General features: G+C 36.4%; 2 protein-coding genes across 3 annotated transcripts; one reads left to right on the top strand and one right to left on the bottom strand.

Annotated features, from left to right (window-relative positions):
• The first annotated feature begins 4,605 nt into the window (after positions 1-4,605).
• LOC110776079 (uncharacterized) lies at positions 4,606-10,430 on the top strand. Of its 2 annotated transcripts, XR_002529978.2 has the most exons (3): positions 4,606-5,084; positions 9,195-9,402; positions 10,067-10,430. XR_002529978.2 is itself a non-coding variant. In XM_021980649.2 (2 exons), exon 1 carries the CDS (start codon positions 4,713-4,715, stop codon positions 5,070-5,072), a length of 360 nt encoding a protein of 119 aa, XP_021836341.1. In that variant the 5' UTR covers positions 4,606-4,712; the 3' UTR covers positions 5,073-5,084; positions 9,195-9,544. The 2 variants fall into 2 exon arrangements, 1 of the variants encoding a protein (XP_021836341.1); XM_021980649.2 differs by lacking the exon at positions 10,067-10,430 and having other exon boundaries at positions 9,195-9,544.
• On the bottom strand, positions 9,683-12,004 carry LOC110776080 (ras-related protein RABA1f). The gene is made up of 2 exons (XM_056833021.1): positions 11,424-12,004; positions 9,683-10,410 (listed from the first exon to the last, which is right to left on the bottom strand). Exons 1-2 carry the CDS (start codon positions 11,642-11,644, stop codon positions 9,978-9,980), a joined length of 654 nt encoding a protein of 217 aa, XP_056688999.1. The 5' UTR covers positions 11,645-12,004; the 3' UTR covers positions 9,683-9,977.
• Positions 12,005-13,032: the final 1,028 nt, after the last annotated feature.

The following is a 13,032-nucleotide window of genomic DNA, read 5'->3' as shown; positions in this document are numbered from 1 at the left end:
CGCTGTTGCGTGCTGTTGCGTGCTCGCACCCCATGGGCTGGCCTTGCTCGCCTTTGCTCGCGAGCTTGCTGGCTCGTTGAGCCTTGCACGCTTACGTGCTTGGCTCGATGGGCTGGAAACTCCGATGCCCTTCGTATTCGCGATTTAATATATTTCCGATATATTATTTATCGTTTCGTATACGACGAATCACCGTCGTACGATACGATTTATTCGTGTCGCCCAGCTTACAAATATTCGCGATACGATATACGATTTCGACAAAGGTCGTATCGTATAATACGTTTCCAACTAATTCCCGAAAAGCTATTAAATGAATTTCCGAATTCATTTAATCTGGTGATCTGTTACGTGTCATTGGTGTGACCTTGTAGGTTCAGTCAAGAGTAAGTTGTGAGTTCAATATCCATTAGAACTCACTGATCGGAAGCATTGCTCCAGCTAGCTGTTCCGATCACTTGATCTCACTGAATTAATTGTTCGCAATTAATCTGAACCTTGGTATTAGACTTAATGCACCTTGGGTGAAGGACATATTTCCTTCACGTACATGTTCTGATAAAAACGCACCTCAATCTATAGGATGACATGTCCTGTTTTGTTGCCTTGATATTTTAGGATAAAACCAAAACCCACCTCAGAATAGTCTAATGAAGTCCTTAATAAAGCTCCTTATTTCTGTCATATCTGGTTTGTATACAAGGGTCGTCTAATATATACAGGGTATATTTTGCTTGCTAAATTTAATCAATACATGTTCATTCTCTTGGTGACTTGGTGTTACTTCAAATTGATAATTATTGTGTCTACTAGCTTCATATCTCTTAAATTGATTAATTTGTGTGGTATCAGAAATTACTAGACACAAGTTTTGTATCAAGGAGGGTAATAAGTATTCTTTTGCAGAAAGGTTTTTAATTATTTTCCTATATCTCAAAGAAGCATTACATTGTTTTCCCTCTGACTAGAATCAGTTGTCGCATTATTCCAACTTGTCAAAACTTGGAACAAATATGACATGATTTTACAAAAATTTCAACAGCAGTATGCCTTTTACGGCTTTACTTGTGATTTATAGGATCGGTTCTAGTGCTTGCAAAATCATCAGTGAAATAAAATACTGAATACAGATACTGATTTCAGCAACATGTGGATATAGGGAAGCCACGAAGCAACTGATCACCGCCATCTAGAAGAAAATCAGTTGAACAGATTGAGCTATTCAGAACAATCAGTTTATTCACCATCAGCTGAATCAGCTGGTAGCTCATGACCACTGTCTCAAAACATGCAGCATGATTCTTCACCTGCTACTTAATTTTCTTTTTTAATTTTTTTTATTTTATTTTGCAGGAAGTTTGAAGATAGAAGTGTTAGGTTATGATACATATGACAATTCATAAATCATGCGGAAAAACCATAAAGCCAGGAAAACATATTATTTACACATAATCATTTAGCATAGTTTAGATGCATACTCTTTGTTGCGTGCCTTCCCTAGCTGCGCCCGAACCGAACAAGAACAAGTCTTTAGGACTCCAAGTGTCGTCCCTCCGTAGATAGTCCACAGTACGTCCGGATCCGCCTTGAGATTGACCAACTAGAATCGCCCTTAAGGTACTACTTATTTTCGGCTAAATGGGCAAGAGATATGGCTGATTTTTCTGCTTAAAAATCCTAGCTTTGAATACTTCAAAAGTTATGTATAAATAATGACCCTAGGCACTTATTTATAGAGGTATGGAAAAGGAATTGGAATCCTATTAGGATACTAATTTATTTAATTAGAATCCTGCTAGGACTCTATTTAAATAAACTTTATCTAATAGGTTTAGGATTTAATCTTTTATCGAATCCCGATAGCTTTAGGATTCGCACACGAGCATCGCACGAGCACCGTACACCCGCGCAGGCCTTGCGGCCCACGCTGAGCGCACAACGCTCGGCCCATGCTACTGTCCGCGCGCGCCCATGGCTTCGGCTGGGCCTGGCTTGCGCTGGGCCTGGTCGAGGCTTTGGCGTGTGTTGGTGATGCGTGTGGCTTGCTGGGCGATGGCCTGGCTTCGTGCTGGGCCTTCGTCTAGCGAGCCTCGTCCGATGCTAATTCGTACGATACGCTTTCGATTAAATTCCCGATTCCGGAATTTATTTCCGATACGAACAATATTTAATATTTCCGATTCCGGAATTAATTTCCGTTTCGAACAAATATTTAATATTTCCGTTTCCGGAATTATTTTCCGATTCCGATAATATTTCCGTTTCTGACAATATTTCCGTTTCCGGCAATATTTCCGATTCCGGCAATATTTCCATTTCCGATAATATTTTCCGATACGTACCATGTTTCCGTTTCCGGCAACATCTACGACTTGGATAATATTTATATTTCCGATACGATCCATATTTCCGTTTCCGGCAATATCATCGTTTCCGGAGTATTCATTTCTTGCCTGTGACGATCTCAGCTCCCACTGAAACCAAGATCCGTCGATTCCGAATATCCATAGATGGAGTATTTAATGCCATTAAATACTTGATCCGTTTACGTACTATTTGTGTGACCCTACGGGTTCAGTCAAGAGTAAGCTGTGGATTAATATCATTAATTCCACTTGAACTGAAGCGGCCTCTAGCTAGGCATTCAGCTCACTTGATCTCACTGAATTATTAACTTGTTAATTAATACTGAACCGTATTTATTAGACTTAACATAGAATGCATACTTGGACCAAGGGCATTATTTCCTTCAAGAAGGGTGGTGAAATTTACTATGGAAGACTTGTCAAGAAATGATAAATGGGCATGGCGTAATTTTGGTAATGGTCAAGGGAAGCGTAGGCCGAATAATCGAATTGTAGATTCAAAGATTATTTTTGTGTGAATTTATATTGTAAAATTACATTAAACAATATTATTTCAATATTAATGTGAAAGAAGTATTTATTGTTTATAATTGTCTATTTTATGAGTATTATAGTTCTTCTATTATCTAACAAAGAAAATTAAAGCAGAATATGTAGCCAGCTTATGTGCTGTTGATTAAGACTGCTAGTTGGGGCGGGCAACACAATCTTTGCCTCAACAGGCTTGTCTGTTGAGGGGGGCAATTTAATGTTCGCCTCAACAGGCTAGTTTGTTGAGGGGGGCAATTTAATGTTCGCCTCAACAGGCTTGTCTGTTGAGGGGGGCAATTTATTGTTCGCCTCAATAGGCTTGTCTGTTGAAGGGGGCTTTCAAAAGCCCGCCTCAACAGATATCTTTTTGAGGCGGGCTTGGCAAAGATAATTTCTTGGACAACCCGATCTTAGGTTCCCTTAAATTAACTTTAAAGCAAAGTGGTCACAATACAAAGTAGAAATTCTATTTGTTCTAAATTCAAACCCACATAGTCTAAACTAGGGTATTTTCAAAAATGTTGTGCCACGCATTTGAATTATTTCTAAAGCTCGCGGAATAAGCATCTCGTTCCCTTGCCCGAATCTCATCCATCCGTTTCTAAGATTCAATGCCTTATCCTAATAGAGTCACTTTTTGGTCTTTCCAAAGGAGAACCTAAAATAATGTTTGGTGGCGACTCCTTCAAAATCCAAAAATACAAAGGTTCTAAAACCGCCCCCGTAGGAAGGGAAAGAAGTACGAAAATACCCCTACAGATATGTATAACGAATGTTTACCTTTTATCATTTATTATTTGTAACCCAATCAATCTTTGCATGCATTTTCTAATAACCGATATAGAAAATCTTATAATAGTTGAACATGTACTATCAATTATATTATTATAATACTATCATCTTTCTAAGAATTAGTGTCATATAATGAATACGGATATGAATAACAAACTTGAACTCTTGATTTTTATATTTTACAAGGTTGTCTCAAACATTTTATATGCCCAATTTTAATTAACAAATTGAGACCCATAGCCATAATTTTTTTATGACGGGCCCTAACCTATACTTAATCTTAAGTATTAAAAATAAAATTTGCCACATTCTCATTATCGTAATTTTTTTCCATATATTTAAAAGTTAGTTGAAAGGAGAAGTGGATTATTTATCGAATATAGTGATGTCATTGTCAATGGGGCAGGTTTTCTAGGAGACCATGTGCATCCGCCCCCAAATGGATTATTTGTCGAAAGTAGCGACGGGGACGTGGATAAATTTTAGATTGGACATGCACGCGTTGCTAATCCTTCATCTAATTGATTATGAATATATAAAAAACTTTACTACTAACTTACATATTATAATGTTTTATTTATTTACTAGATTACTCTAATCAGACAAACGGATTGTCAAAAACTCTAGATTACTAACTTTAAAGATTTGCGATTTTATAAGGCGATAATTTTAAAATAAAAGTATATAAGGTGGTAAGTTTGAAAAAGTGGATTTTATAAGGTACTAATTTTGAAATTTTCCTGTAATAAATATGACACCGAATGAAAAATAACAATTATCCATCATTAATTATAATTTGGAGAATATTTATGAGCTCTATTTTGATGATAATTGTCTAACATATTTCATAAAAATTTATGTTTCGATTATAAATTGTGCATTGGGTATTATACTAGTAGTAACCTAAAAGACTCTCGCTAACAAAATGACGATTCTTCAATTGAGAAAAGAAACAATTTTGAAAGCGATGAACAAAACAGAACATAGGAGCTAGAAAAGATATAAGCTTAAAACCCTACCGAAATGGCAGAATCCAAAAACCCAAAAAACCACCACCAAGACCCTAAATTCTCCTCCCCACAAACACCGCCAACAAAAGCCTCAATTGAAGTTCACAACAACAATGGCAGCAGCTCAAATTCGGGTCAAAGGATCCATTTCCCGAACCCACCGGAGTCATTCAACCCGGATTCTGCAACTTTGAAGGATCAATGGAGGTTTGCTATACGGCAATACAGCAGATGGTATTCTCATGCTTGGGGCACTGCTATTCTTGCTGGTGGGGCCTTCTTTGCTCTTGGTTGGATCATCAAGGGTGGCAACCCTCTCCCTTCTAAAGATCCTGATCATCAAAAATCTGATCACAATCAAGGAAAAATATGATGATCATCAAGGGTTAGTTCTTAACCTTGTCCCAATTTCTTTTATTTTGATCTTGCACTTTTTCTTTCCTTAATTTCTTAATGGGGTCTGTTTTATAGAGGCGATGCATTTTTGGTCTGTAGTTTGGGTTGAATTGGAATTTGAAAGTTTTTATCTTGATTTTATTGTGACTTAGGGCTGTAAATATTACTTTGTAATGTATAATATAATGGGATTGTGGTTTAGTTGAGTGCGTTTGTTTATGAGTTTGATGATGTAGTTGAGTGTGTTTGATTATTATTTGGAGGGGGGAGGGGGAATTTTCGTCATCTTTTCCTTGAACTTGCTAATTTTCAGGTTAACCTGAAAATTTTGGCTTATTCTTTGCTTTTGATGGTCTCCTGTTTTAGTGTAAGTCTTGTGCAAGCTTTTCTTTGACTGTGGTTTAGGATATCTTTTGATCTTATACATGTGTTCTGCTGTTTATTTCTCTAATTGCACCATGGATCCCCAAGTTTTCGAAGGCTCCAAACTTCTTAATGTTCAAGGAATTAGATTGTAGTGTGATAAGCATATAGATTTATAGTATGTTGAGGATCGTTGTTCAGTTGTTTTCCGGTATTCTGTTATGTATTAACATCAACAGAAATTAAAGGAAGACGAAAGAGAGTTTATTGATAGAATGGAATTACAGAAAAAAGGAGGACAGTTATCAAGCTTTCAAGTGCCCTGATTCACTCCCAAGAGCTAAATAACACTTCAATAGTCTGGATGCCTTTCTCTTTGCCTACTCTCCTTTATGTAATGGGTTATCTGCCACAATTAACCAACTAATAATACAATAAATAAACTACCTCTTCCTATTACCCTAGTTCATTACATATAAGATACTACCTCCGTTTCAAAATGATCTTTACACTAGTCCGTTTCATAATGTTCTTCACATTGTGCTTTATTCTACTTTTGGACATGAAAATTTACTATTTTACCCCTCTTACCCCATAATAATTACTATTTTTCACTCACTTTCTCTTTCTTTAATCATTTTTTTTCTTCCACCCACCCACCTTTTTATACATCGATCTTACTTTATTTATATTTTATTATATTCTCTCGCCCTTTTACACACTCTCCTTCTTTTGTCTTAATATTTGTGCAAATAATAACTGTAAAGATCATTATGAAACGGAGGTAGTATATCTTATTCCCCCTATGAGCCATTTACCCCTTCTTCCATATTCCTGCCTGATAAGTGTGTGATTTGAGTTGCGACTGTTGTGAGTAGACATTAACATGAGATCTCAGATTAACTATTGGCTGCTGTGGTTAGCATCCTTTGATAAACTGCTCCCGAACTCTTTTTCCTAGCTGACAATATTGGAGGGGGGAGGGGGAATTTTCGTCAACTGCTTACAAGAAAGAAGTAAGCATCCTGTATAAACACCTTTTAGCTATAATAATGCCAACTAGCCGACTACAGTCATTACAGGATATAAAGATTATAAGAATGCAACTGTATAATACTGCACAACTAAATATTGATCAAAACATGTATTACGGACTGTCAAGTAACCAGCATGGCTGATGTAAGTGAACCAAATGGTGTTTTCAGGGTAGGTAGAGATTCTTAATATTTTTTATAAAAAATACCAAATTTAGTTAGTGATCAGATAGGAGCTTGGATATTGTGAGGTGTTTGTGTATCTATCTCTTGGATTGGCTACGCTCTTTATACTGCAATCCTTAATTCCTTAGTCAGAAGAAATGGTACTGTTACTTATGATTCTATTTGTGACTTGTGAGGCCCATGAGGCTGCTGCTTTCTTATTTCAAGAGAAATTCCGAATTAATCTCATTCATTAAGAAATTTTCCAAGTCAAATGGCAGTTTTGTAACTATTCTATTACGAAACGCCATTAAATATGGGCCTCACGTGCGGTCAAATGCCATTAAATGCAGCCTCACGTACAGTCGATGGTGCATTTTCGTAACATATTAACAACTATGTAGTATACAGTCAACATCTATTAATACACAATCAATAACTATAAATATACAGTGAATTACTTCCAAATGAACAACTTTTACATTTTAGTAATACATCAGCAGCCATAGAATATACCTTCAACAACTAGTATATACAATAAACACCTATTACTATAGACTTATAGAGTCAAACAACTAGGAATAGACCACCTATAATTTTCTAGCCAAAATTTTACAGTATGTCATTTGATTGGAAAGTTTTCCTAATCAGAGAGATTAACTCGAGCGACCTCCTTATTTCATCTCCATGAACAATGTTGGAAAGTTCTCCCTGCTTACATCATACCAAATTTCCGTTTGGTCTTCTTTGTTTCCTGCTATTTTTCAGACTTCAGAGTATATCTTAGATTTTGATGTGGCCTACTTTTTATAAAATTCTTTCTGCTTGATTCCCATCTAAAGCTACATAGTTCTGACTTCTTAGCTCACAATCTCATTTCGGTTGTTTCAGATAACTAAAGCTCTATTATGTGTCGGTTGTTCTATAACCTTGTTATCTCTAAGTGATGTGGAAGTGGGTGTGAGGATTTGGTTTTGAAGCTCAATTTTTTTTGGGGAAATGTCTCACCCTTTCTCAAGATCAAACATAGAACTGTCAAAAAGAACACCATGCACAGATTCACTTACTTGTTCTGTATGTTTACTTTATAAGTATTTTTCAACATGGAACAAGGATGAGGGTGCTGGATTAGCAATTTTACGTTCCAATTCAAGTATGTGTTGGCATATTAGATTTTTTGACATATCATATCTTGTGTCCTCCCATTTACTGGACATGATAGAATGCAGTGGTAAGGAAAAGGATTGCCAAATGTGCGAAGGATACTCTCCTTCACTCATGGCTTGAGTTATATGGTTTTCATGGCATATGGTAACTGGCCTTCTAGATAATACATATAAAGTTTGTGAGAATCATGGAAGAGGCTGGTGGTGTAATGTAAAAACAGCATCTGTAAAGGGGTGCCATTTTAAAATTTGGAAGATGCTATTGGTATGAATTTGTGCATGGTCTTCAAAGATGATTACTGCTTGGTAATTTACAATATGGTTCCGATAGAAGAGGTTTTTAAACAGTGCAGAAGTATTCCGCATCAGTAACTTTTTCCTCTGTAAAAGGTAGAGCAAAAGAAGTGGGCATGTGGGAGTGGATCTCGACTTCAAAGAGTAAGTAGAGAAAAAAATGGGTTGAAGTGAAATGTACTTTGGGTTTGGAGTTGGGATATCGTGTTTTGGTAAATGTTAGGTTTAAGCTGAGACGTAGGGAGTATTCTGGGTAGCTGTCAGGCCTTATAAAAGGGGCAGATGCTCTGTTTAATATTGGTTGGCAATTTGGTGTGTGTTTGAGATGAACGTGGCACATATGTAAAGGGTTTTATTCTTAAAGCATGTGTTTCTACTGAAATCAGAGGACCTGATCCCTACTGCAGCAGAACGTGCTATTTGGCTTTTCTATCCGTACTGCTGAGACCAAACACTAAATCTTGCCTTTGGTTTGATTGAATTCTCTCAATTAATATGTCATTCATTATCATTATCATTACCCCATTGCTTCAAAGAGGCTCCCGCAAGAAGCGGGGCAAGGGGGGTCGGGTGTACGCAACCTTACCCCTGCAATTGCATAGAGGTTGTTTCCAATTGACCCAAAAGTGATAACGGGACGACAACGGGACGACCATCTCTTACTTCGTGGAAAGGAAGTGAAGAGGTTTTAAGAGCCATTTTGATTTAATCCATTACATCCACAGCCAAAAGAACAAATGAATCTTTGGCTCCATCGGAGTGAACAAATGAATCTCAATTAATATGTGATGTTTTTTTTATGCCTCGTTTTTCTTCAAGTATATGCACTTTCTCTGTTCCGGATGAATATATGATATTGTTCTATACAGGCAGAATTTAGAAATCTCATTGATATTGCCTATAATACAAAGCGGATAAAGAATCGTTTTTAAAGATCGACTGAGCTTATATTTTAGGTTACTTATTGCCCCGAGTCTCAGGCCTGTGGATCTATCTTGCTTTTTGTGAATTTTCATTGTCTGATATTAGTAATAATAGTCAGGCTTTGGCTAAAATATGAGTATACCGTAATTGCAGATGTAGTCACAGTATCGGATGAAAGGTTGATGAGAAGGGTGCAGCTCGCCCTACCGAGGTGCATTATATACAAGGTGTCAAATTGGAGCTGACCTTTAGATCATTGGCTCTGTGGATGTGAATGACTGTTTTCAAACTCTCTTTTGCTGAACTCTGAAAACAGATCTATGGAAAAGATTTAGGATGTGCCTCACTCACTACTAACGTGGTATGTGATTGTAAATAAATCTCTCTTTATGCAGTCTGCAGAACCGAACGAGTAGTTAATAATTTCTAAATTACTACTTTTTCTTATATAAGTTGGATGTTTTGCATAATACGAAATCAAATGACCCTTCAAGGGATAATAGAGCAGTACTCCGTAACTCTTTTTTTTCCGACAACCAAAATAGGTATCACATAAAATAAAATGTCATCGTATATTTCGAACAACCAGACCGATTCCATTTTAATAGACAGCAAAACAGAAAATTAAGAGAAACAAAACATAAATATACTATGAAAATAAAATGTAAGTACAAGTCCATGCCTAATCAGAAAGATATTTGTAGAAAACACTATTTTTCCACTCAAACTTACATGATAAGATATTAAGCAGCTAATCGTAATTCATAACTAATCAAGTAAATTCCTCTATAATGAATGATATGAACAGGGTGTGGGTGTATCAACAGAATTTAACTTTTGTTTCCTTGGTTTTTTTTTTTTCATCTTCAGTTTCCTGTTTTTCTGCATGTTCACTTTTCTGTTCTTGTGTTATTCTCTTTCGTTTCCTCTTATTGACTAATTGGAACAACATCCGGATTTCTTCACCGCTGAAACATCATCTTTGGACCCGATGTTTATGTTCTTTCCCTTGGGCAATGCTGCAGGATCATCTCCAATGTCAAGCGCCTTCCTGCTCACAACATGATAAATCTGGGATAAAACTTCAGTAAATGCATTCTCAACGTTGAGTGCTTCCAATGCAGATGTTTCCATGAAGAAAGTATTCTCCCTTTCAGAAAAACCTTTGGCATCTTCCACAGATACGGCACGCAGGTGACGTAAATCAGCCTTGTTTCCAACAAGCATGATGACGATGCTGGAATCTGTGTGATCACGGAGTTCCTTAAGCCATCTCTGCATGTTTTCGAATGTGACATGGCGTGTAACATCGTAGACAACCAATGCACCAACAGCTCCTCGGTAGTATGCACTCGTGATTGCACGATACCTTCATCAATCCAAAACATCATTAGTTTAGACTAGAATCTATAGAGGATTGTGTGATCGGAAATCCATACGCGTTCAGAACAACTACAGCTACATCAGAAGTTCAGAAACAGGATTCCTGACTTAAACAAGGGAAGAAATGCCATGATAATGCAGCACATTGTAACCTAATAGGCACACAATGTCGTGGGTTGAAACCATGTATGGCCAATGACACAACCCGTCCAACCCGAGTTTTTTTTATGTGTCGGGGGGTCGAGTTTTTCCAACACAAGCCATTTCGACCCACCACGACATTCATTCCAGATCCACTACCCCAGCCCACAAAACACAACCCACTTAACTTTGTAGATCCACCAAACCCATCATCCTAAATTAAACTACTTTTATGTTTAAAATGCTAATAAATTTTAATTTTCTTAACTAAATTTATGCGAGTATGTCAATAACATAAAAATTATTTAATTCAGGTTCATATAAATTTTTTGACTTTTTAACTCTTAATTAATTATTCAAACCCACCCGACCACATAAGCTCCTAAAATTCGTTTAAACCCACCTGACCCATCCGAATCACATCAGACCTGAAAATCCATCGTAACCTCCAAACCCATCGTACCTACTTGAACCGCACAACCCATCACGACCTATGACCATCACGTATTGTGTCCATTATTTTCGACACAACCCATGATCCAACCACCCTAACTTTCACTGAGACGGGTCCATTTGTCAACTATCCACGACCAACCAAACCCACCCATGACCCACCCAAGACTCACCCAATCCGCCTCATCGACCATCTCTATTTACGATACACAGATGATGTTCGGATTGTTTTTCACCAATTTTTCTTATGTCGATACATAATTGCATACATTTTATCGTTTCCAAACAACCCTCACCCCTTGAGCACAAAACCCATTTTAAACGTGCACCAAACGAAACAAACGTAAAATCAAAAAACAAAACAATTAGAGAAAACAATAATGAATTGAATCAAGATTAAGAGACCTTTCTTGGCCAGCAGTATCCCAAATTTGAGCCTTAACAATCTTATCATCAACCCGGATGCTACGAGTAGCAAATTCAACACCAATGGTGGACTTAGATTCAAGGCTGAATTCGTTTCTGGTAAATCGAGATAGGAGATTGGATTTTCCTACACCGGAATCCCCGATTAATACAACTTTAAACAGATAATCGTAATCATCATCAGCTCTATATGCTGCCATTGTTGGTTGTTTTTCTTTGATCTTGTAATATATATATATATATATATATATATATCTCTTTTTCTTTTTCTTGAAATGTTATATGATCTTGTAATAATATTCTCTCTCTCTTTCTATATCTTTTTCTCACACCCTTAAGCTTTCCTTCATTCGAGGGGGGTTGCTATATGCTTGCAAATTATAGAGCGAGAGATTTGCGTGCTTCCATTGGATGTCTTTGTTTTTGTTTGTGTGGTTAAAGAGGTGAGCTACAAATTTGAAGCAACAAAATCGATGTTTTGTTTTGTGGAAATAATATTCACCATTTGTCCCATACCTTTGTTAGGAATAATACATGAAAAAAAATGATCCGACCTGGAATCAGATTTTACCATTGCTAAGAAGGGTTACTAAAAACAAACCCATTTACATCTTATAAAGTAAAGAGAGTAAAATAATATTTTACTTTATATGTGAATTTAATGATATATGCGTGGGTCTTAACATTAAACTTTAAACATCTAATACCCCGTTTTAAAATGATCTTTATAATTACTATTTGCACAATATTAACAAAAAATAGGAAAAATATGAGAAAATGTGGGAGGATATAATAAAATATGGATAAAGCAAGATAGATATGTAAAAAGGTAGGTAAGTGCAAGAAAAAATGAATAAAGTAAGAGAAAGTGAGTGAAAAGTGTTAGACATAATAATATATAAATATTATTTGTCCATAATTAGGTTTGTATTTATGGTAATATGTAACCCTAGTTGACATTGTACACTATATATGTTAATAATAATACATAGCCTCCTCAAGGAGAATTCATCTCAGTTTACAATAAATACAAACCTAATTATGGACAAATAATATTTACATATTATTATGTCTAACAAAAAGTTGTATATATTGTGGGGTATGAGGGGGTAAGATAGTATATCTTCATGTCCAAAAATAGAATAAAGCACAATGAAAATAACATTATAAAACAGATTAAAATGGGAAGTGTAAAGATCGTTTTGAAATGGAGATAGTATGTACGAAGTATATTGTTAGCATAAAATTTGTTAGGAATGGAGTTTGTGTTGAGCCAATATGGTTTTGACGATGAAAAACTAAAGTAATCAACTAACATGGTTTTCAAGTTGTATGTGTGGAAGGATCATTAATGAATAGTTGTGCCCAAGTCATCAATATAGACCTTACTGGAAGTTGATGACTGTGAGATGCTTATAACAAAGAAGCATCAAATCCAGAGCTGGAACTGCAGAGCAGTTCCTAAGGATGAACTCTAGAGAAGCAGGGAGTTGTAAAGTTCCTGCAGAAGAACTGGAACTCCAAATGAGGCAGAGGAACTCCGAAAGAGAAGCAGTTGTTCCCAAAGGGGAACTCGAAGAGAAGAAGT

Source organism: Spinacia oleracea, chromosome 6, assembly GCF_020520425.1.
Source record: "Spinacia oleracea cultivar Varoflay chromosome 6, BTI_SOV_V1, whole genome shotgun sequence".
Taxonomy (NCBI): domain Eukaryota; kingdom Viridiplantae; phylum Streptophyta; class Magnoliopsida; order Caryophyllales; family Amaranthaceae; genus Spinacia; species Spinacia oleracea.
The sequence above is the reverse complement of the archived record's forward strand: the minus strand, read 5'-3'. Positions and strand labels throughout refer to the sequence as shown.